The sequence below is a fragment of the Amphiura filiformis genome, chromosome 14 (assembly GCF_039555335.1).
Source record: "Amphiura filiformis chromosome 14, Afil_fr2py, whole genome shotgun sequence".
Classification (NCBI taxonomy): domain Eukaryota; kingdom Metazoa; phylum Echinodermata; class Ophiuroidea; order Amphilepidida; family Amphiuridae; genus Amphiura; species Amphiura filiformis.
This window is the reverse complement of record NC_092641.1, coordinates 37,026,488-37,051,172: the sequence shown is the minus strand read 5'-3', so window position 1 is coordinate 37,051,172 and position 24,685 is coordinate 37,026,488. Positions and strand designations below refer to the sequence as shown.

The following is a 24,685-nucleotide window of genomic DNA, read 5'->3' as shown; positions in this document are numbered from 1 at the left end:
CAGCTAACACGAAATGATGGTGTTTGGTAGTTTTATCAACTCAAGCATAAAATAATTGGTATAACTTGATAGAAGATACGTAAAATTGTTAAACACTAAGATGTATAGCTTAACCTATCTGTATATACGACTTTTTAAAACAACTTGCGGCGTTTGTATATACATGATATATACAAGCTCGTTTTGCCCGGAATGTAAGATATTCCATAGCCAATTTTTGTATATTCTGATCGGTCTGGCCAAGTGGTCACTTATAACAAAACTATTGTTTTCTTACCTTTTGAAGCAGGCACGGTTGCAGCCCAGCTGTTCGGTCGTCCCCTAACCAGCGACTCCGCACAGGATGGCTCTGCAATACAACAGGAGAATAACATTGGCATGATAAGTCACTGTGTCTAATATAACCTCTAACTGCAAAATGTCTCAATTGGATTTGATCAGACCGATTTTGACAACTTATGAATGGACTGTGAAATACAGCTAAATCGAGGAACGTGTATGTCGTAAAGGCAAGCAAATGAATGCAGGTTCTTTGCCTCGTAGCAGCATAGAGCGGGCGGCGCGGGTAAATAATTACAAGGGACATGCAAGCACTTCATGTAGAGGAGAGAGTTGTCTCTTCTTTTCCTTCCTTCCTTCCTTCCGGCGCGTGGAGCCCGTGCCACGATCACGCCAACTAACATATATACGTGTAGTAAACCAGAATAGGGGTAATCAAATGGGTAAACACAATAGTAAGAGGGCAAGTGTCAATAAATAACAAGACAGGTGACAGGGTTACGTGAACTCGTTAACATTTAGGAACTCGGCAGGTATGAAAAAATGGATAAAATGGGATATTGATAGGTGAATGTTTGTATTTACCCACCCGTTAAGAACATAGCGCTGTGGTTACTGTACGCAGCCGCTGCGACCGACATCGAATAACTCGAATAGGTACCCGTTGTAGCAGCAAAATTACAAAATGGTGATGAAGAAGATGACGATAAAATCCGTTTGTGCTGGTTATCAAATGGAGTAACTTCATCAACTTGGTGCATGCATTGAGTTTCCTTGACTTCAAGCTTCCCTGGATGATATGCTATGTTATTGTCCATACATCCGTGCAGGATACCTTGGATGGTACCGATGATGTGGACTATAAAGACGATGTTCCTCTTCCAATCAGTGAACTTTTACACTAACAAGCCTCCGACTTGGTCTTGTTGTAAAGGCTTCGTTTTCCGGATTCCGGGTTTACTTGTTCACCACCCATGTATATATCTCTCCAAATACACAATGTTAAGAACAGAATAGGGGGAGATAGTGATAGAAACAAGGATATAGGGGAAAAATGCCGTGTGAGCGCCGTCACAAATGACTTTGAAGATACTCTTAGCAACGCGAAATCACCGCTGCGCCATTGGCTGTGTCGTATTAATGGGCATCCGGCGAAAATCAAGACGACTGAAATGAGTGATTGCAAAAATCGACCAATCAGATTGCTCGTATGGTCATGTACTTGAGGTTGAGATTGCTCGTCTTGCATATAGCGAGCAGCGGGGCTGAATGCAGTGTGTGGTGTGCGAGCTACTGCCGCCGCAAGCGTGCATTAAAACCACACTTGGTCGGCGTGGTGACTTGAGTTTTGAGAGATGGGCTATGCATAGGAGCTCTTATGTCATGCTAATCGTAGTACACGGTGTATGCTTCCACTCAACAAAAACCATTTAAAAACCGTGATTTGGACATCAAAATGTATATTGCGGTAACCATAGTAACAATGTCCATTGGAAAGCTAATTGGCAATATTTGGATATGATATTGTTGAACTAAAATCGATATTGGTCTTTTCTTCGTCTATGCAGTATGCACTTAAAACAGAGTCGTAAAAATGATGAATATTGTTTAGAAGTTAATTAAATATTTTGTGCGTTTATCGAGACACATATTTGGGGGGTCATTAAAGATGCGGTGATTTCATTGTCAATCCGGGGATGCTTAATTACACAAACATTTACTGGCAAGTGAAATATATCAGACATGACAATATTGGTAAAAACCACAGTAAACCAGACTATGATATTACCCTTTTTAACATCAAATATAAAGTCCAGTTATAAGGGTATGCCTTAAGTATTTCAACAAATGAATTAAAAAAAGGCAATTTTGTGAGAATGTATCAAAACCATGTTAAACAATTCATTGCGCCTTCGTGTTATTTACACGACTTTTTATTATTGATATTACAGACATGCCAGTTATATTTTGGTTATTATGCCAAAATATGAAATCTACAGTAGATGAGTGTTTTAGAGGTAGGCTTCTATATCTACAATAAAGACATACAATTACATATCCAACATATAGTGTAATACAACATGATTTGCATGATAAATTCTGAATTGTATATAGATTTTATGATTTTTTTCACTCAATTTCATATTTATTTTCTTTACATTTGCTATCTACGGTAGACGTGCTATATATGTACTTCGGGCGTATGCATTTTACAATAAAATTAAGCACATAGGCATTACACGGCTATATACAGTAGACGTAACTCACTGCTCTATAATAAATGCTATCTTCAGTAGACGTAATTTACGCACGTAGGCATTATACACACTGTGTTATCTACAGTAGATGTAACCCATTGCTCTATGACAAATGATATCTTCAGCAGACGTAATTTATGCCCATATATGATACACTGACTGTGCTATTTACAATAGATGTAACTTTGATAATTGCTATCTTCAGTAGATGTAACATAATTATACACGTATATATAGGGATTATTACACACACTGTATTATCTACTGTATAGACGTAACTCATGCATTGCTCTAATAAATGCTATCTTCAGTAGACGTAATTTATCCACGTAGGCATTGCTACATACACTCTGCTATCTACAGTAGACGTAACTCACTGCTCTAACTAATGCTATCATCTGTAGACGTAATTTGTGCACATATATTCATTACACAAAGTGTGCTATGTACAACCATGGAAGAAAGAGATTCACTGCTTTATAATAAAATGCTATCTTCAGTAGATGTAATTTATACACGACGTAGGCATTAAATATACTGTAGGCATTACAAAACAGTGGATTATGTATACTGTATATATAGTAGAGGTAATTCACTGCTCTAATAAATGCTATCTTCATTAGACATAATTTATGCAAGTCGGCACTACACACACTGTGTTATCTACAGTAGGCCTATACGTAATTACTGCTCTAATCTAGAGCTCTAATAAATGCTATCTTCAGTAGACGTGATTTATGCACGTAGGCATTACACATACTGTGCTATCTTCAGTAGACGTAATTTATGCACGTAGTAGGCATTACACATACTGTGCTATCTTCAGTAGACGTGATTTATGCACGTATGTATTACACATACTGTGCCATCTTCAGTAGACGTAATCTATGCACGTAGGCATTACACATACTGTGCTATCTTCAGTAGACGTGATTTATGCACTTTAGGTATTACACATAATGTGCTATCTTCAGTAGACGTGATTTATGCACGTAGGCATTACACATACTGTGCTATCTTCAGTAGACGTGATTTATGCACGTAGGCATTACACATACTGTGCTATCTTCAGTAGACGTGATTTATGCACTTTAGGTATTACACATAATGTGCCATCTTCAGTAGACGTGATTTATGCACTTTAGGCATTACACATACTGTGCTATCTTCAGTAGACGTGATTTATGCACGTAGGTATTACACATAATGTGCTATCTTCAGTAGACGTGATTTATGCACGTAGGCATTACACATACTGTGCTATCTTCAGTAGACGTGATTTATGCACGTAGGTATTACATATACTGTGCTATCTTCAGTAGACGTAATTTATGCACGTAGGTATTACACATAATGTGCTATCTTCAATAGACGTGATTTATGCACGTAGGTATTACACATAATGTGCTATCTTCAGTAGACGTAACTCACTGCTTTAATAAAAGCTATCTTCATTAGACGTAATTTATGCAAGTCGGCACTACACACACTGTGTTATCTACAGTATACGCAATTACTGCTCTAATTTAGAGCTCTAATAAATGCTATCTTCAGTAGACGTAATTTGTGCACGTAGGTATTACATATACTGTGCTATCTTCAGTAGACGTAATCTATGCACGTAGGCATTACACATACTGTGCTATCTTCAGTAGACGTGATTTATGCACTTTAGGTATTACACATAATGTGCTATCTTCAGTAGACGTAATTTATGCACGTAGGTATTACACATAATGTGCCATCTTCAGTAGACGTGATTTATGCACGTAGGTATTACACATAATGTGCTATCTTCAGTAGACGTATATAAATTTATGCACGTAAGTATTACACATAATGTGCTATCTTCAGTAGACGTGATTTATGCACGTAGGTATTACACATAATGTGCTATCTTCAGTAGACGTATATAAATTTATGCACGTAAGTATTACACATAATGTGCTATCTTCAGTAGACGTGATTTATGCACGTAGGCATTACACATACTGTGCTATCTTCAGTAGACGTGATTTATGCACGTAGGTATTACACATAATGTGCTATCTTCAGTAGACGTAACTCACTGCTTTAATAAATGCTATCTTCAGTGTAAGTCGGCACTACACACACTGTGCTATCTTCAGTAGACGTGATTTATGCACGTATGTATTACACATAATGTGCTATCTTCAGTAGACGTAACTCACTGCTTTAATAAATGCTATCTTCATTAGACGTAATTTATGTAAGTCGGCACTACACACACTGTGTTATCTACAGTATACGTAATTACTGCTCTAATCTAGAGCTCTAATAAATGCTATCTTCAGTAGACGTGATTTATGCACGTAGGCATTACACATACTGTGCTATCTTCAGTAGACGTAATTTATGCACGTAGTAGGCATTACACATACTGTGCTATCTTCAGTAGACGTAATTTATGCACGTATGTATTACACATACTGTGCTATCTTCAGTAGACGTAACTCACTGCTTTAATAAATGCTATCTTCATTAGACGTAATTTATGTAAGTCGGCACTACACACACTGTGTTATCTACAGTATACGTAATTACTGCTCTAATCTAGAGCTCTAATAAATGCTATCTTCAGTAGACGTGATTTATGCACGTAGGCATTACACATACTGTGCTATCTTCAGTAGACGTAATTTATGCACGTAGGTATTACACATAATGTGCTATCTTCAGTAGACGTGATTTATGCACGTAGGCATTACACATAATACTGTGCTATCTTCAGTAGACGTAACTCACTGCTTTATTGGTATAGTGTTATCGCATATTCGAACGTCCTCGTAAAATCTCTCAAAGTCGGTTTACTTTTATAATTCATATAATAGATTTATTAGTTTCTAATTCCATAAATAATTTGTATTTTGTGCGGTATAGTTTCTCAATGTTTGATATAGTTTATACTGCATTCATTTTAATACTGATTTTCTGTGGTAAGGAGATGCCGTATCTGACGAAGTTATCCGATCAGCTTGTATCCTCAACACAATTAACATATAATACAACATCAAGCAACTTTCAATTGAAATGAAAAGCCATTTAAAAGACATTAAAAGCCAGTGTAGCTTTCAGGAACACAATTAATTATCATTGAATATATTTATTTATGACTTTTATTGATAATTCTTGGAATAAAAACACAAAGATGTATTTTTAACAACACAATATGCAGTAAAAATCACCTTATTTTTTGGTTAATTTCAAAAGCTTTTCTTGACCCACTAATGAAGAAAGAACACATTACATGAATACAAATTTTTAAAAATGACAATGACAAAATTAAGAGTAGAATTGACAGGAATTGAGTATAAGTTTAACAAAACCTCTTAAAGCAATGTTATACGCCTTTGTATATAGCTAACTAGCCGCTTGTCCCATTCTATATTTTGTACACACCTCATAGAGAGAAGTCATGACATGCATTTAGGCTGTATTTACCCTACATGTCGACGAATACTATATTCCCTTCACCCGGGGACCAAATCATGTCAGCAAACGTCGTAATATCGATCTTTATGTCTGTATCACCTCATCATGCTAAACCCCCTATGCAAGGTCGAGCTATAGGAGAGGGTGGTGGGCCGGCAAAATATAAAAGATCTCATCTTTAAAATCTCTACATTTCAACTGTTTATAATAACTTTTGAAATGAACTTGAACATGGATTCAAATAAGTGCCAACATGCTCAGCATTAGCTTAGAAAGCTCTTGCAAGGTTTACATCAATCAACCCTAAGACAGAACATTAGCTATTAAAGCAAATTGACATTTCGAGCTCGCTCATTCGAATCCCCCTCTGAGCTCTGGTGGTGGTTATATTAATGATGTTAAAAAAGATGGATTTTTTGTTGAGTGATGATATGGCTAATTTAAGACTTGTGGGAACTTTGTACGAGTACTATAATATTAATAATCAACAACGTAAAATTATATGATAGTCCGATAGTGTATACGATCATTCAGACACAAAAGCCTCAGCATTGATTTTAAAAGGCAGTCGTGTGTTTGGTTTGATGATTTTTATTAAGACTCGGGTTTTCACTCATAATTTGGCCATGTTTTAGTAGTCGAGTCTCGCGTAAACGCGTCAGACTCTACTGTTGTCTTTAGAGTAACGTGAGAGTGTTGTCAAAATGCGGGGAGCTTGCTCCGTCAAGAAGCGTGCGTCGCCGTGATACAACACTACACCGCTATGGTCGGCAGTCGGGTGTTACAGTTACCCCCGGGCTTATAAGCTTATTCGTTCGTTAGAACCTTTAAGCTTCTTCACGCAACAGGATTTAAAAAAAAAAAGAAGAAATATCATATACAAATTCTAAAACTTTACTTTCATAAGCAAATTAGAAATTGTATACAAATCAGTTCCAATGCGCACAAACTAGCCTGGTATTGTTCCAGTGGATCTTGAGATATGAATTTGAAGTTTGTGAAGAATGTAGACATGCCCAATGATTAGAAATCATATAGTATTCTGTGATTTGTGCACTGCCTTTATACTTGCAGCCGCATCAAGTGGGCGAATGACTGCAGGGTATACAGGGCATGCTATAGCTTTAAATGGATGCCAAGTGCTCGGGCTAATAAAAGGTTGGGAGCCAATATCGCATCCTGAAATGGGAATCAATTGAAACACAATCTCCAGAAACATAGACTCCCACTTTTTATAACCCTTAACTGCTCAAATACTGCACCATCTACAACTTTTTTGCCAAATTCCTACAAATTTCACCTAAATCATCATTAATATCAATGATCCTGTCATCCTCGATACAAATTTTAGAAAAGGTTTACAATTATATTTTTTATTTGTATAAAGATTTTTGAAACAATACGCGGTATTGAATTACATTTTACCCAGCATGCATTGCGTTAAATAAGAATCAAACCTCGAGTTGGGCCCGAATATTCATGGGTCTATAAAATAAAAGTCCTCTCGGGTATATTTAACGGCGTATGCTGGCATTGCCATGGTGTATAGAGTATAGAGAAAAAAAAAGATGCGCGGCAAAATAAGCTAAATAAAGTCATCAAACAAGCATGACATGTAAATTTGTCCCCGAGTAGATTCTAGCTCCATCAGTTGCTAGCTTGGTTTTTTCTGTCTTCATTTCTCGAAGCGATCTCGCTTCTTTTGCCTAGAGAAAAAACGTGATGAGAAAGAAGTAAGCGAAGGAAACAGCTCAGAAGGGTCTATATAAGCACAGGAGAAGCTTGAACATATTAAGAGACTAGCGATTGCTTTGATGTGAACTTTATTCTATATCATGGGACCGGAATCTACAGGATATGTTGAAAGAGGGTTGCTATTATTACCAATGTGTATTATCATGGTTTTCTTTTTCCGTTGAAAGTAGCAATTCATGCATCAGTTATTACTTTTGTAAAATGGAGATATCAACAGGGTAAAATGGGAAAAGGGAATAAGGAGAAGGCAGAAATCGGTAAAAATGAATGGAGAGAATGAGGATATCAACAGGGCAAAATGGGAAAAGGGAATAAGGAGAAGGCAGAAATCGGTAAAAATGAATGGAGAAAATGAAGATATCAACAGGGCAAAATGGAAAAAGTGAATAAGGAGATGGTAGAAATCGGTCAAATCAATGTAAAGAATAGAGAAATGCAGAAAAGGAATTAGAAAACACACAGAAAAAAGATCTTCTATAGAAGAAAGGAAAGAAGGAAGAAGTATAAATGAAAAAGAGGAAGGATTCAAGAAAGAAAGACATACAGACACGAAGATAGAGGAAATTAAAGGAAATGGAAAGATTGAAAATGATTAATTAGTATTCAAAAAGTAGAAAATCACTTTTAATAATCCGCGCTGCGTGTCACCTCATTACAAAACCAAGTTGATATTATAGCGCGTAGTTCATCAATAGCCCGATCTACGGTAGACGAAGAAATACATAACAAACGCATAGCCGATATATCAGCGTGTGCAATGAAATACAGAATCAAGTTTATGTTATCGTATCCCGTGTTATTCTTCCACATCATTTCTGTCAAATTCAATGCATTATCACTCCAAATACTAAAGCCATATCCAAAAACGACCCATCGGACGTTATCAAAAAGCCCGATGACCACGAATTATTAACCATACATCGTGTACATTGGCTTGGAAGATCACAGATTTATCAGTTATTGCATTTCGCACACGTTTTCTTTGTTATTCTAATAATGTTCAACTAATACGGATGCAAACATGCAATATTGGGTGTTCGCTAGTTCCTAGCTCAGAATAATATGATGAATGCCACTCCATCTTCGCTCAACAAGTGCTTTAATGATAAGTCAACCGAATGATCTCTCAGCGCCAAAAGATTCTCAGACCATTGCTGGCTCATCATTTTAGCCCTCACATTGCGCATACAAGACCAAAAATAAACCAAATAATTATAAACAGTTCCAAAAATGTTAGAATTGAACAATTTCGTACACATTTTAAAAATAAGTATTAAAAATATATTTAAATGAGAACAAACAAGACTAGTATTGGTTCAGTGGATCTTAGGGTAGCATTTGAATTTGGAAGAAAATTCACGGAATAAATTGGCATTTTGTGTCATTAAACATGGTAAAAATCTTGACTGGCGTGCAAAGTTTGATATAGAAGGCGCGTGATTTTTGTTAGCGCTCTAGATCACTGTACACACAACTCTTCTATATAGGTAATTACAGGTTTCTTTTCTACCTGGAACGCAGAGCAACGATCGACATTAATTGATCGAAGCTTTAAATTAAAGCTAGCTCACGTATGAGGTTTATTAAATCGTCTTGCCATGAGTCCCATGATACCGTCAAACCACATGCAGACGATATTATGTTGTAGTTTACACGTGCGTTTGCATGCGCGCCAAAAAGTGATGATGTATGTTTGTCTATTAATCCCCGTCAACTACGGCTTTTGCGAGCCAAGAATCCAGGGAGAAAATTGATGTGTTAATTAATTTGCACGGGTTTTATACTCACTCGGGTTCATTTTACTTTTAATAAGGATAAATCATTACCATTTCATTTCTTGATATTCAATCTATATTTAGGGAAGGAGTTAAAATCAGTAAAACATTTTTTATTGATCGTACCCCGACTTCTTTTGATGAAAATTGTAAAGCCTCAAATTTAATTTCGTACAACTTCCGACAAGTTTCTGCAGCACACTATTGCACTTGGCAACATCTTAACACGATACGATTGTTATCGACACAAATATCACACAATTTTTCGTTACAGGGCGAATTTCCCAAAAGATGCTATTCTTTTCTCTTCACCACCTGTATTTAACTGTTACATTGCGGCTGTAACTGACGAGCATCGTGATTAGTTAGGCAACGGAAAACGCTGAGGGAAAAGCCATTGAGTTAAGGATATCCTTATTTGCTGGTACCCGATCTTCTACAACTCCTTTTGATCAAACTCTAATGATAATACATTAACACTGACTATGGTTGAATTAGAGTAAATTTGGTGGCACTCGATGGTTGCCGGGTTGCACGGCGTTGTATTGAATCGGTGTATGCAGAATCTGCAGACAAAGTGGTCCTACAGGAAACGCACGCGGGAAAAATATTGCAAGTGAATCGATCATGTCAACTAACTTCCTTCCTACCAACCCGTGTCGCTATAGCGATGGAGGAGCAGCACTTTACTTGCCTGGATGCCGTCCTCACTCCGCCATGTTTGCTAGGCATTAAGGTGCATGATGGGATAGCTCGTAGGTTGACTTTATCATGTTTATGGTCTGTCAGAATACTTAGATAACAGTCTTGTCTGACTTCCACATTTGACTTCTCAGGCCACTAAGGGACAATTATAAACACCAACTGCATCACGGGATATTATCATGACAAATATAAGGTCCTCGATAATACTGAACGCGCAATGCATGCCGGTATGCGTAAACTCGAACCAATGTTTACAATTCGACTGAAAGCCTACGTGAAACGAATCATGCAGTAAGAGTCTTTTTTACGGCAATATATACCACGAAATCTTATTTTTTTCATCCGAGCCTTTTCTGAAGATTTGTGTATCTCAAATGAAGATAATTAACACACCATCAGTATCATGATTATTTGAGAACAATTCAGAGCTGCTATTGTACGCATATCTTTAATCGCCTACGTGAAGATGAAACATCGCAGCCGCTGACATTTGGGTCCCACAATTGCATGCATTTAAATCATATTAATCAACAGTGACTTCTTGTTCAAGGGATATTTGAGCCAGTTCAACCAGAGAAGATGAGAATATAAATTTGGGTATCGTTATACATGCTATAACATAACGTAACGTAACAACAAGTATTTATATGCGCCTTTGTCTATAGATTCAAGGCGCAAGAGAAAAGAAAACCAAAATTTAAAAAAACCACCAAAAAGCAATGGCAGCAAAAATTACGGAAAATAAGTGAGTTTTGATAAGGCTGATATAATTTTGCGTACGTGATGGACAAATCCGTTTCATTGTCGTCATTTTTTAGAAACAATGGACGCCCTTTGTTCACCTCTATCCTTGATTTAACTAAAATAATATATTGAATTCAAATCTAAAAATAATTCATTGAAACCAATTTTCGATACCGGGTAATACGTCTTTGCCAAAATGCTTTGATATACCATTATTTAAAGAAATAAATACAATAAGTATAAAGGCTCACACACAAGACTATGCGCGTAACAAAATTTCATTTTCAAGAATATAGCAATACTTTACCAAAAGTTGGTCTACTGAAGATGACTGTTGTTGATAAACTACGTGGCGATTTGAGACAGAACACTGCACGTACATAACTTGCTTTTAGACATACTTACTTCCTGCTTCCCCGATTATTACAAAGGAGACCTAAACAGCCTTTTTTTCTTTTAAAAAATCCGCAATTTTTAAAATTGATGTTTCCTGTTACATTTTTAGCACCTGAAGTATGGTCTCGACGACTACACAGAGCGGGATCTGACGAGTATTTACCGCACTCTATGCTAATAACACAATGACAGTATTCATTAACTGTAACGTACACTAATCTAAAATGATGCCAGCAAAATATACCTTCCGCGCTATTAACATTATACCCCTATTAGCGCTAGAGCTGAGTACACTCACCAGAATCATTCAAATGTTACCAATTTCTAAAACTCATCACATTGCACATTTTTATCACAAGAATGAATCGAAAAATGCTTCCAAATGAGTATGAACTGAACATGCCTAGTATGCATTCCAGTGGTTCTTGTGATGAGTTTTGATTTTTTGCAAAATATGTAATATAGTTTGGTTAGATTTCAGCGAGTAAATGTTCAAAGTGTTATTATTAGTACCTTACCACCACTATAGAGATATATTTATGTTTCAATTCTTCCAATAAGGCATGCATTATTATCCGCGGGTATATTTTGGTTTTACCTGCTCCATAATGTCATCAACAATTGTGTTTATATGCACAACTTACTCATTACACCAAGACTCGATTGTAGTAAATTGAAAACTTAAGTCAACAACTAAAAACTTCACATATTAAAATACGTTGTATAATTTTGATAGTTTATTAATAGTTTATCAAATCAGGTTGTTTTAACCTATAATTCCATGTGATATTAAGGACACAATCGTATTGTCTTCATTCACTGATGTGTTGATAGACTGTTACAAGTTAATTAGTGTATATACGGACGGTAGATTAACGGATTTACAATGTTTTCAATATCATGCTAGCTAAAAACAACAGTTTTATTCTAGCTTTAGAGTCGATATATAAACCTAAAAGATGTTAATATTGCTAGGTGTGTGTGCAGGTGTATGTTTACTGTGTACAGGATTAGTAATTATGAACGATAATTGTCTTTAAAATCCAAATTATCAAACCACGCTAAAAGATACTACTGAACGATGCTTGTCTTACGATTTTCGTCTTCAGTAGATAGCATAATACTTGCAATTAGAAGGAAGAACATATGCAAGGTTTTCAAAAACATTTCTCACAAAAGTGAAGTATTTTGTTTATCTTTTCCTTTTCCTTTGTATTTTCACTCTTCATTTTTGAATTGAAACATGTTTGCATCTTGTTTCACTTGAGCGAGGCATTCAAAAAAAGGAGAACGAGAAGGCCATTTAGAGGCCTCCGGTTATTTTAAAATAAATGGCATCATCGCCCAAATATAATGAGCAGTCGATGTTACCAGCAGTATGTGAAATACTTTTAAACCACCTCTTTCTCCTCTTGATGTTAAAGAGCTCAATTTTACAGAATTCCAAGATAGGAAAAAAATGAAGCTCCTTCAGTGGCGATGTAGTTTTCATGCTTTTATACATGCCCTAGCTCTACTCAAGTGCTGCTGGCGTACGTATAGCCCCAAGTCACTCTAACACGATATCTACTGATATACACTGATCCTAATTGCCTCAATACAACAAACGTCTCTTAGGAGAAAGGCTGAGAAAAATGCAAACCGACCAGTAATATCAAGCCCCGGGGTGTGCCGTAGGACGATGTAGTCAGACATACTCATATCTAGCTTAAATGTCGCCAATCGAATGGTAAAATTTTTGTTTGATAAGAAGTTCAAAATATGTAAATTTTTACTAACAAATTGCACATTTTACATTGAATATGTATTTCAAATATATGTAAAATATGCATAATTGATGTAATAAATCGCCATTATTGTTTTATGAAAATCACTGAAAACCTTGTGATTTAGTATATGTGTTCTTTGGGCATAAATCTCTGTACACCGCTTGTCACTTAACATTTGGTTTCAACAGTTCATACTTTTCAAGAAACCAATTATGATTTGTTTTTCTTCGACCATATCAATCACAATCAAGGATGATAAAGCTTGAAGTTTGATTTTCTAAAATTAGGCTTTATATTCACAGTTAATATCATTTTCACTGGGTAAGATTTGCTTGGTACAAGTAAACTCTCAGTCTATAATGATATTTCACAGTTTTAATTTTAACATTTTAGATTTTCATACCAAATTTGAAATGATAAAAAGTAACACAAATGCATTAAAAAGCAAAAAACAAGTCAAATTGATGCAATGATTCTACATTTTTCGCTTCATATTGTTCGTAAAAATACTAGTTGCACATATTTTGTCTATTACAGTAAACCAATATACAATCGAGCAGAAAGTCTTAACTGCTGCAGGGATTGCCTGAGGCTCCTTCTCCTGTAGGGTACTTGTCGCTCAACCGTTTTGTAGGGATACGCCTCTCAGTGCAATTTGAAGCGGTTTAAGAGACGGATGAGCTGAAAAGAAGGCCAAAGTTTAAGCGACTGGAATGAGAAGACTTGTCAGGGGACAAACTCGTCTTGTAGCGATTAACTGGGAATACTCAAGTATTATACTGACCACTTTCTATATCACATTTTTATGTTATATGGGCAAATCTTAAGTGGAACTTATGACGCGGGAAACATGTCCGACCGATCGGATATTTAATTCACATAATTATTATTTCTTTATAAAAATGCACTTCTTTTTGTAAAATGTTCATTGTTTAACTTAGAGGATTACAGCCTTCTCGTTTCAATGTTATATATTTTCACAAGTAAAGATTATATATTACTCCTGACTCATGCCCCCAATAATCCCATGGTTCATTCTCATAACTATATTTTTAAATATTGTCAACACTTCTAGTATAAATCACTCGTATATTAAGGGGGTACTACACCCCTGTGGTAAATTTGTGACTATTTTTGCATTTTTCTCAAAAAATAATAACGCACTGGTAACAAAAGTTTTGTATATTATTGGGGCAAGGAATCCAATTGCTACACTGAAATTTCAGTGACTCAAGACAAGCGGTTCAGTATATATGATAGAAAACGAGGTACATGCTAGCGGTACCTTATTTCTTATCATAAATAACAAACCGCTTGTCTTGGGTCACTGAAATTCCAGTGTAGTAATTGGATTCCTTGCCCCTATAATATTTATAACTTTTGTTACCACTGTGTTATTAGTTTTTGAGAAAAATGCAAAAATAGACACAAATTTATCGAGGGGTGTAGTACCCCCTTAAGACAAACGAACATCCTCCGGATTTCCTATGTAATGCTTATAACCGAGGAAGGAAATATTAAGACAATGGAATATGACCGCCCTTTCGCAAGATACAATGAAGCAATTTGTCTAAAAAATACATTTTTACTTAAATTACTTAGAATTGTTATCTAACCAAAGAAAAAACAAAAACAAACTTTAAAAATCTTCAAATCTGTTAAAAGCTTCCATATGCGTCAAATTGACAAAGCTTCAAGTGTAAATCAATCTTAATTTAGATAAACGAACATCCTTCGGATTTATTGATTTAATACTTAATCGAGGGAGGAAATATGATCAATTTTTCTTAAAAAACGCATTTTTCTTAAGAAAAAAAAGTATAAATAACATTGAATGTGTTGCACTTCCGTCCAAATTTTGTAAAAAAATTCTTATATAGAATTGGTATCAAACCAAAGAAAAAACCAAAACAAACTTCAAATCCTCAAATCTGTTGAATGTTTTATATGCTTATGTATACCAATCAATTAAAATACAATGACGAGAATCGAGCTTAAAGTGATCTAAGTAAAAGAACAAGTTTAGGAAATCGTCAAAGGAAATCTCTCCGCGAATTCGTTTGCAACAAATATTTATGTTTTGTTCCATGACGCGTAAATGGAGAGAGGCCCGTTCAAAACTTAACCTTCTCAAGATCTCGCAGATTGGTGCATGAAGGGAGACTTATTTTTTTCACAAATTGGCTTCAAAGTTCACGATTTAACATCTTCCCATGCCATCTTGAAAATATACTAAGATGAGGACAAACATTCCTAGTAGTGGTTTTACATACCTTAAAGAGCCTTTGTTTTTGCCAATCTGGTTTGTATCTGAGAACACATCACCCTATTGTTAACCTTTCTAGGCATACAAAGCATGTTAAAAAGCAAGCAAGAAGTAGCGGCAATATTAACTGTATGTAATCCGTCTTGGAGGAAAAGATGGATTTCCTTCATCTATTCTTTACTTATTGTCGTTTCTTGTCACGTCTACGCTTCTCTAAATTAGCCTCCTTAACCCTTATTTCGCTTGAACCACAAAGCGTATACTCATAATTTTGCTATAAATTGTATAATTAATCCTGTAAGTTGAAGTTAGTTCTTGAAATCTATAGCCAAAGATTGCACTAAAATGAGCATGCACAAACATCCCTAGTAGTGGCTTAATCGGATTTTTACTATATGTTCAAATCTCTTAAGAGTTTTAAGGCAACCTCCAATATACAAAGATGTACGTGGAAAACATCGTTAAGAAAGAAAGTCACATCCCACCGCGATGAATGCGTGCTCTTGGAGCTTCGCCGATAGGCTGCCTCAATGGGTGAATTTGAAATCGGGACTGTAAGCACACAGCGCCCTACGGAGACAAAAGCAAGCTCCAATCACACTGTCAAGTCATTATTCATTTCGCCACGTGCTTGGTTAAAAAGCCCTCAGAGGGGCCTAATACATTGAGCAAATTTACTTAGCCTAAAATTATTTATTACAGTAACTATTTTTATTAAAAGGATATAATGTCAGGGTTTTATGTATGCATATTTTAGCAGTCGCGCGCTAGGGTTATTATAAGCGTACATGTGAACCTCCGAATATATTGTCTTTGTTGATGGCTATTAGAGACTCTGTTCAGTGCTTTTTTCGTGCTGCAACTAATGTCATTTAATAGGGAACCAAATTGATTGCTTTAACAATATTCTATGTCGCAAAACAATATGTTTTTAGATTCATTAATTCCACCTTGCACTGGTTGATGAAACTCACTCTTTGGATTGGTTCGTGAAAGCATCAGTTGCATCAACCGGTGTATTAGGTGTACAACCGTCATGTTTTATGCTCTACAAGATGTATGACATATAAATGTAGATAAATTGTGGCAATGATGAAATGAAATAATTTGATTTCTTTTGTATGTGGAGGATATTGAGTCCAGCATTGCTATATTGGTAATATCATAGAATATTATTGGTGTTTCTAAATCAAATAAAGTTAATGATCATCGTGAAACTCTTTCTAAGAGCGTTTGCAACTTTGCATGCAGTGTTTATGTATAGGATAATGGCCAAGGATTAGAACGTGAGTGGCTAAGAATGGCCGTGGGCCGGAGGCCCTAGGCCATTCTTAGCCACTCACGTTCTAATCTGTGGCCATTGGCCATTAACCGACTTTAATATACACTTATGACGTCGCGCTATTGTTTTACCGCTCCATTATTTTCCACGAATGGAGTGTTATTGAAATTTGATGCTCTTTACAAATTGATCAATTGCTCACACTGAATACACTATCAAATACACTAATAGAATGATCGTACTAGTTGCAGGTGAAAAATACACGGACTCAGCTTTATGTAAAATTTCTATAGAATTACCCATCATATCACGATCCAGGTGTTTAGTTTAAATCATCCGTAACCACGTTCTTGAATTATAAAGATCTAAAATGTTTGTTACCCAAATTGAATAAACGTAGATTCGTAAAATCATTAAAGTGATTAGAAGTACAATCAATAGTTCTTTATGCCCACTTCTAATGTGTTAACTATTGACATGATTGAAGTAGTTGCGTTTAGGTCTGTATTTTGCATAATAAAGAAAATTGGCAAACTGGTCATAGGTTAATATGAAATAGTTAAATGCAGATCATTGCAGTTTTGTACCTCAAGAAAGGTAGACCTGCCGCTATCATGAGCAATGATATTCTTCTCTATGAATCGAGTGTTCGATTTTGGACAACCTTGCAATTATGGACACTATTTATTTATCTTGGATACTAGTAATTATAATTTGTGATGGAATCATTCCGAGGATATATATCGTTGATTCGCAGCAAGGACCTAAATCAGGTATGATTCTACTTTAAGCCGAAGTAAGGTACGAACATTTTAAATGTGTAAACTTTGTTTTATTTGGTTGGCCTTATTGCAACCCATTTTACCTAGGCCTATTATGTCCCTGAACTTCGGCGGCAAAAAAAACAACAAACAAACTTCGCCGCTTCCTACGCGAAATAAAAGCTCAACTTCCAGTCCCCCTCCCGAAATCAACTGGAGCGTCCCTAACATTATAATATTTAATTATCGGATAGGCCTACTGATCGATGTAAGTAAATATTCAAACATGCCAAAATACTATCAGATGAAACATCAGATGTACTAAAGTGAAATAAAATTATACCGAAAATAGACCTACTGTGGCTTTTATCATTATTAAACATGCCCAAAGCAAACGATTTAAAAATAAACAGATACATAGGCCTAAATACATGATACATAATGTGTATTATGTAGCAATGTTGCCCAAAATGTAACAAATTAAACGTTGGTCCCAAGCCACTGAAAACGTATAAAAATATAAAGAACAAAAAAATGATATAAAAACACTAAGCGTAGAAAGAAAGGTCCAAATAATTTAAAGTTACGGGCTTACTAAGTTAAGCCTAAATAAGCATTTTCCACCAAAGTGAGGGTAAAACACATCTTGCATAATAAGTATATACAACTTTTAACCTGCCCGTTTTGATCTTGCCTTACTTTTCACAGATTGCATTGTAAATTTATGTTTAAGGGCTCGGATAGCGACGTTTTCACGTGTAGGCCTATATAATATATTTGAGGGACCTGAGAGCAAATCAGACACATCGGATTGGACTTTGAACACGAGGAATGTCCTTCTGATATCAAATAATTCTGATTTTTATTAAATTCGCGATATATACATTACACATTTTATGGCAAATTATTAAAAATTGTAAATTGTAAAAAAGTAAATTGTATAAATCTAACGATATGCACCTAAAGATTATGAAGTTGGGATGAACAGCTGTCCATCATATGAAAATTTTGACCTTCATTATTACAGATTTTTTTCCTCAAAACACTAAAAATGTAGGTCTTTTTGGACAAAATGTTTATGTTCAATATGAAAGGTCAAAATTTTCAATTCGGCTTTTCATCCCAGCTAGGCCTACATAGGCCTACAGTTTCATTACATATCATTTATTAGATTTATAAAGTTTACTTCGAGGGCTGTTAAATCAAAAAATATGACATTTTAATAATTTGCCATAAAATTTGTATTATATCACGAATTTCACAAAATCAAAATTATTATTTTTTTTTTTTTTCAGAAGGACAATCCTCGTATTCAGCATGTAATTCGATATGTCTGATGTGCTCTCATGTCCCATAACAATAATGTGCAAATGTTGCTATCCGCTTCCTTAAGGGGGTACTACACCCATTGCATTTTTTTTGCGGTTTTTTGCATTTTGTGAAGAAATGAGAAAAAAAAAATGGACAAAGTGGTATGCAAAATGAAGGGGCAAATCTTCTCGTTATATTGGTGGCATCGGTATGAATGTAGCTTACATGCTTTTGAAGATAGAAGCCAAAAGGAGGTACATCACTCATGCTTTAAATTCACTTCATTTTGGAAAGCTTGCTATCAACGGATTTCGTTAAAATTTTGGATACGTGTTGCCAACGCATTAGAGAAATAATGTTGATATGTAAAATGGGAATAAGTGGTTCCTGATGGCTTCATGAACTTGGTGATTTTCAGAGCTCCACATCTATCAAAAACGAACTGGTTAAAATGCTTCTATTTTCAATGTTGAGCTATATTTTGTATTTGTAACTAGCGACATTATTTCACTGAAACTTACTTAAGCCATAGGTAACAGGTTACCACAACCATACTACAGCAATGTTGAAAAAAATTGCATTTCTCGTCACCTATACCCACCATATTCAATAAGACTCGTAAGCTTAGATTTGCTAATTTTGGTAACTATTTTGTCGTTATTTTCTAATCCATTTCAACTAGGAACTCCAAAATTGATACAGTGATATAATATTTTAAGTGGATTCATATTTTTTGTGTCTTACCTATCATTGTCGCTATCCAAGGCAAAAAAAAGCAAATGTATTCCATAGAATTCTGCACTCGCCACGGTATCCGAATTTTGACACGCGAATTTTGACTACATCACCCGTGCGTTATAATTACTTTTATAACGAGCTGTCTCCGGGCTGGTTATAACCAGTTGCCGTGTTTTATGCATGTATATATTTAGGTATTTTTAAGCTCAAATATTATTCTGGCGTATGGGGCAATCCCAATACGGAGCCATGGAGTATGAAAAAAAAAATTGGACAAGCCAAGACGGGCCGGGGAAAGAAATTTGGGAAAATTGGGCAGATCGAAGGGGGGAAAGCGATATTTGGTGCACATTAAATGGGACACGACTGATTTTTGAATAACACGCACTTTTGGAAGTCACGTCACGGGTAGGCCTATGCCTACAGTATTACGCAAAAAATCATGAAAAATTTCCTGCATGTTATCCGGCACGCTACGTAGGCCCTACGCTCGCATTTAGACATTCCCATCTATACAATTTTAAAGGCATATCCAGTAATCCCAGCAAAGTGTGAAAAATTAAAATTAATTATAATGTCTAAAAGTGAAGGATACCCCGGTAAGTCATTTAAATTGTCATTTGGTATTTTTGAAATGTAGGCCTAATATTTGGCACATAGGATCCTATCAGCAGTAGGCCAATTGATGTAGGTGGCCTATCATAGGCTTAGCTAGTAATCAGATTCGTGTAAAATGTCTGATGATTTTTTTCTCGGGATCATTTTGTCTTTAGTACTCGGTGTTTGGCTAATAAACCACTAATACTATAACAACAAACAGGGACAACAAAGGCGATTATGGCCGGGGAAGGAAGGGAATGCAAGAGGTAAGAAATTTCAGTTGGTAGGCCTACACCATTTGGAAATCCCCCAGTGAGCCCCTTATCATGCTTATTGAATATTTTAGTAGTGTTATGACCCCGGGCTAACTTTTATTTTTCCGTGTTATGTACGCCTAATTATTAAATTGCGGAATTGTAGGCCTATACTCGTGCTTTACACCGCTGATTCAGTTTATATTATCGCAACTCGCCATCTGGGGCGGTGAATTGCTTTCCCCATGCCAACAAATCTTTGCCCTCCCCACTTTGACATGCCAACCCCTCTATCGACATACCAAAACATTATCCACCTACACCTACATGGCAGCCGGTATTCAGTTTTAGGCAGCAGGCCGAGAAGGGCAAGCCGCGCGTTTTGGCACGTAGGCGAGTATATTATTGCAGAAGCCAAGTATTAATATACCCGGGGTATAATAGGTCTACTATTATTTAATATGTTCACGTTCTCTACTTACTTTATTAGGGCCTGTTAAAATGTCTTAAATTGCGGAATTGAGCAAATTTCTCATACGTCCAGTGCCGTAGGCCCATACATAAGGGGGCAATGGGGAAGCTACCCCACCCCTGTGGGAAGTCCGCCCCCTTGGATGCGGTCGCCCTGAAGAATTTTATTAGGGTCTTTTTGTACTTTTGAGCCTATTTTGTTTCGTCACAAATTCCCCTTGAATGAGGGTTTCTCCTTTCACTCCTTTCCCCCCCCCCCTTAAAAATTCCTAGCTACGCCCATGACCCCCCCAATGACGCCACTTCACGGGGAGGGAAGAGGTTTTAACATACATTTCTTGATTTTATCAGGGATTTTACCAAGAGAAGGTGCTAGGCATACATGCTCATGTTTGAATCTGGCAACACGAGAACTTTGAACTTCTGCGGTAGTCTTGTAGCCGTCCGGCCCTGTTCAGTTTTATACACGCATTTGAATAGGAATTGTTTTGCGCACTTACTTAATGTTTATGGAGCACATTTTCTTCATTAGTTTGTCAAGTTGATGTCAAATGTTCTATTCTATATTATTTGGCAATAGTGTTTTTTTGCCTACAGTATGTCCAAACATGGTCCAATGTTGTAATTTGTTGTTTTTGATCGCAAAGGTCGGATATTTTTATTCCCGATTTAACTGTGCACCCGCCCGAGGGCTTCGCAAGGGTGCAGAATTCGGCGAAAGTTTGACGGTAATTTTGCCTTTTTTGACACTAAAACGCATTCGATCCTTAATTTTATTTCAACAAATTTTTGATTAGGTAGCATATTAAATGAGGCGGCTACCAACTTTTTTACCAAATCTTAAAGAATTATTCTGAAATGTCTGACCTGTGTATTTCCTATTGGTAATACAAATTGACGTGTCAGCCCTAGTAGGCAGGTCGTATTTTGGACCGGTAGCGAGTCTAATAGGGAACCAAATTGATTGCTTTAACAATACAAACAATATACTGTATGTGAATATCGATGAATGTTAGAAACGGCAGAACCCGGTTGTGCAGAAGACTACGTGGATCGTATAAGCGTCCTTACCAACCAGCCAACTTTAAGACAAATGGGTGAAAAAGGACACTCTTTCGCGATGTTTTTCATATTTTTTTATTTCACATGATTCGTGCATATATCGCCTAGCTATATATGAAAAAATATTTTTTTAGACCAATCAAACCAATATATGGGTGTAGTACGCCCTTAATTTATTGTATTAATGAAAATCATAGTTTTGTTGTTTTTCGTATCATTGTTTTGCATGAATGAAGTGATGATAACAATACTGCACTTTACGCAAATACATGCTTTTCGAAAGTGCAATTGTTATTAACACTACATTCGTAAATGCCAATACTTTTTCCCTGAAAAGTATTTGCTTTTCAAAAAAAAGAGAAAGGCATTTACGAATGGCGTGTTATTGTAATCATCGCTCCATTCGTGGAAAATAATGGAGCGGTAAAACAATAGCGCGACGTCATAGGTGTGTATTAAAAAAAAAAAGACATGGGCCCAATTTTTCAAACAAACAAAAATAAGAATAGGTATTCGTTGCAGAAGGGGCAAAATTAACCAATTAAAGAAACATCAATTAATCAATCTTAAAAGTGTCCAAATCTATGTATCTCTTGATTTCTATATGTTATTTACTTCAGATACAACACCGTATGGTCCTTGCTCTTCGCAGGGTATTTTAATAGTTCATCAAAGTATATTGCGTAAAACTGTATCATTGAAGAAAAATTAGGGCCCACACTACTTATCTTGCAATATTGCTACAAATCAGCTGGTTGTTGAATTTTACATATTTATACAAATTTTGAATATTTGTTTTTGTTTTTGTTTTTCCTCGAAAGGCATCAATTAATCTACTCCTTTAACATGACGTTAAATGAACACGAATTAGCAATATATACGTCATGTGTCACGCAACCAATAAGGAAGCTTTCAGGAAAGATCAATTACAATATACTGCATGTTCATTAAAATGGTCTTAAGCCAAATTTTATTAATGTGGTAAAATCAATCGAAATATCGATAGCTGTAAAACAAATTTTAAAATCCCAATGCAAACCTATGTGCAGCTGGTCTCTGATAATGCCACATGGTTAAAGTAATCAGGGATCCCAACTTTTAATGTCGATTTTGAATAAAGCACAGATTCAAACAATATTTCAAAAGTGTAAAAATTCTTTAAAATAAGTTCTGAATTCAGTATTGATCCGATGGTTTTCTAAAATACCTTTTTAAATATTTTGTGTGAATATAGAAATCATTTATTTTTCTATGCAAGTATTTATATGGGCCTTCAAATACCAAGTTTAAGCATCCGGTTATTGTTTTTTTTTTTTGTCTTAGATGATGTCTTCTTAAAATTGCATGAAAATTATATATGAACATCTCATTGCACAATGTATCACTGAATGGTACCTTATTTCAAGCCCACCTATGTCAAATATCAGGTTGACTTTTCGGAAGTAGCAATTAGTTAAAACAATTAAATTGTTATCCAGTCAGCGAAAACAATCATTTTAGATAATTTTAGGCCAACGTCGAGAAACGTGTCTGACAGGAAATTTATAGAAATCATCATAACTGGTATTCTGTATACTTGAACCAATTTTACGTCTGCCTGCAGTGGGTTGTCTCAATTAAATCAAAATGTTAGTTTTGGTTAATTTAATTTCAATAGTGAGCTACGAAATCTACTGATGTGTACAGAGACTAACTTTCTTATTATTATCTAGGACCTATCTTTCAAATTTAGGAAATTTCTGAAAATTGACAAAATTAGGTCGCATCGGTCATCACCATCTATGAAATGACCTGGCAATATGGTGCACATCCTTAAACTGGTCTCCCATCCGCCCAGAACAGATGTGAAGTAAACTGTTCTTTATTTGCCCACACAGCCAAGCAAACACGCCCCAAAGGTCTCTCAAAAGACTCAAACAGCTTGTTCTTAAAGTGATCATGGTTATAGTTTTCACAAAATCTGTGTTATTCTTAAAAACCTGACACGCCATAGCATATGCTAAACGTCGAATTTGCAATCCACAATCGCCGGTATATCGCTTTTGCCGCAGTGGGCACCCTGAACGAACCCATCTTGAATTTGGGGTTAGCCTTTTCCAAACATAATATTTGTTATCAATACTTAACGTGTATTCAAATGAGTACAAACATGCCAATGCTTCTTGAGCTAGTTTGTGTGATTTCAATAGAAAATATATGGACTGACCTGACTTAGTATTTAAGGCCCTATTTCGACACGTGCTAGGCATTCAAAATCAAAATGAAGTGCATTGATGTATCTGGTTACGTTTAGTTTCCTTGGGTAATTGATGGAAGATTCGATTCCAAATCGGCTTCAATACCCAATATATTAATGCGTGCTTTATAGATACGGCTTAAGTAGTGTACCCGACCAAAAAAGTTCAAATTAATTAATTAAAAGAGGACTTTCTCAAGAACCACTGAAACAATACTACTGATCCACCCATTTTAGGCATGATTTATCAAGAAAGATTTGGTTAAAATATACAATTCTGAAAAAAAAAATCAACTTTGTAATTTTATGAATCGTCACCAGCACAGTCATCGCATTGAAAGGATTTAGGCATTTAGCACATCAGGGTCATCATTTTGTATTGAATATTGGTATAGCTCCATGCACGAACTGGGCCAAGGGGTGTGGTTATTTAACCGACTATTACAATTCAGACACAAATTGAACAGTTCCTGTATTTGTCAAATGAAAATAAAATTTGAAGGAAAAAAAAGTTTGAAGAGTTAGAAGATTTATATATCCATCAAAACAGCATATTTCAATCATTCTGAT

The 24,685-nt window shown here is 35.8% G+C and overlaps 1 protein-coding gene across 1 annotated transcript in view; it reads right to left on the bottom strand.

Moving 5' to 3' along the window:
- Window positions 1–24,685, bottom strand: part of LOC140170480 (transcriptional regulator Erg-like) — a 102,588-nt gene that overhangs the window by 33,968 nt on the left and 43,935 nt on the right. Inside the window, exons 6-8 of the mRNA XM_072193841.1 lie at window positions 7,063–7,169; window positions 869–1,172; window positions 278–349 (exon numbers count right to left, since the gene is read on the bottom strand). Of these exons, the coding sequence (XP_072049942.1) occupies window positions 278–349; window positions 869–1,172; window positions 7,063–7,169 (483 nt within the window). The remainder of the gene's footprint in view (window positions 1–277; window positions 350–868; window positions 1,173–7,062; window positions 7,170–24,685) is intronic.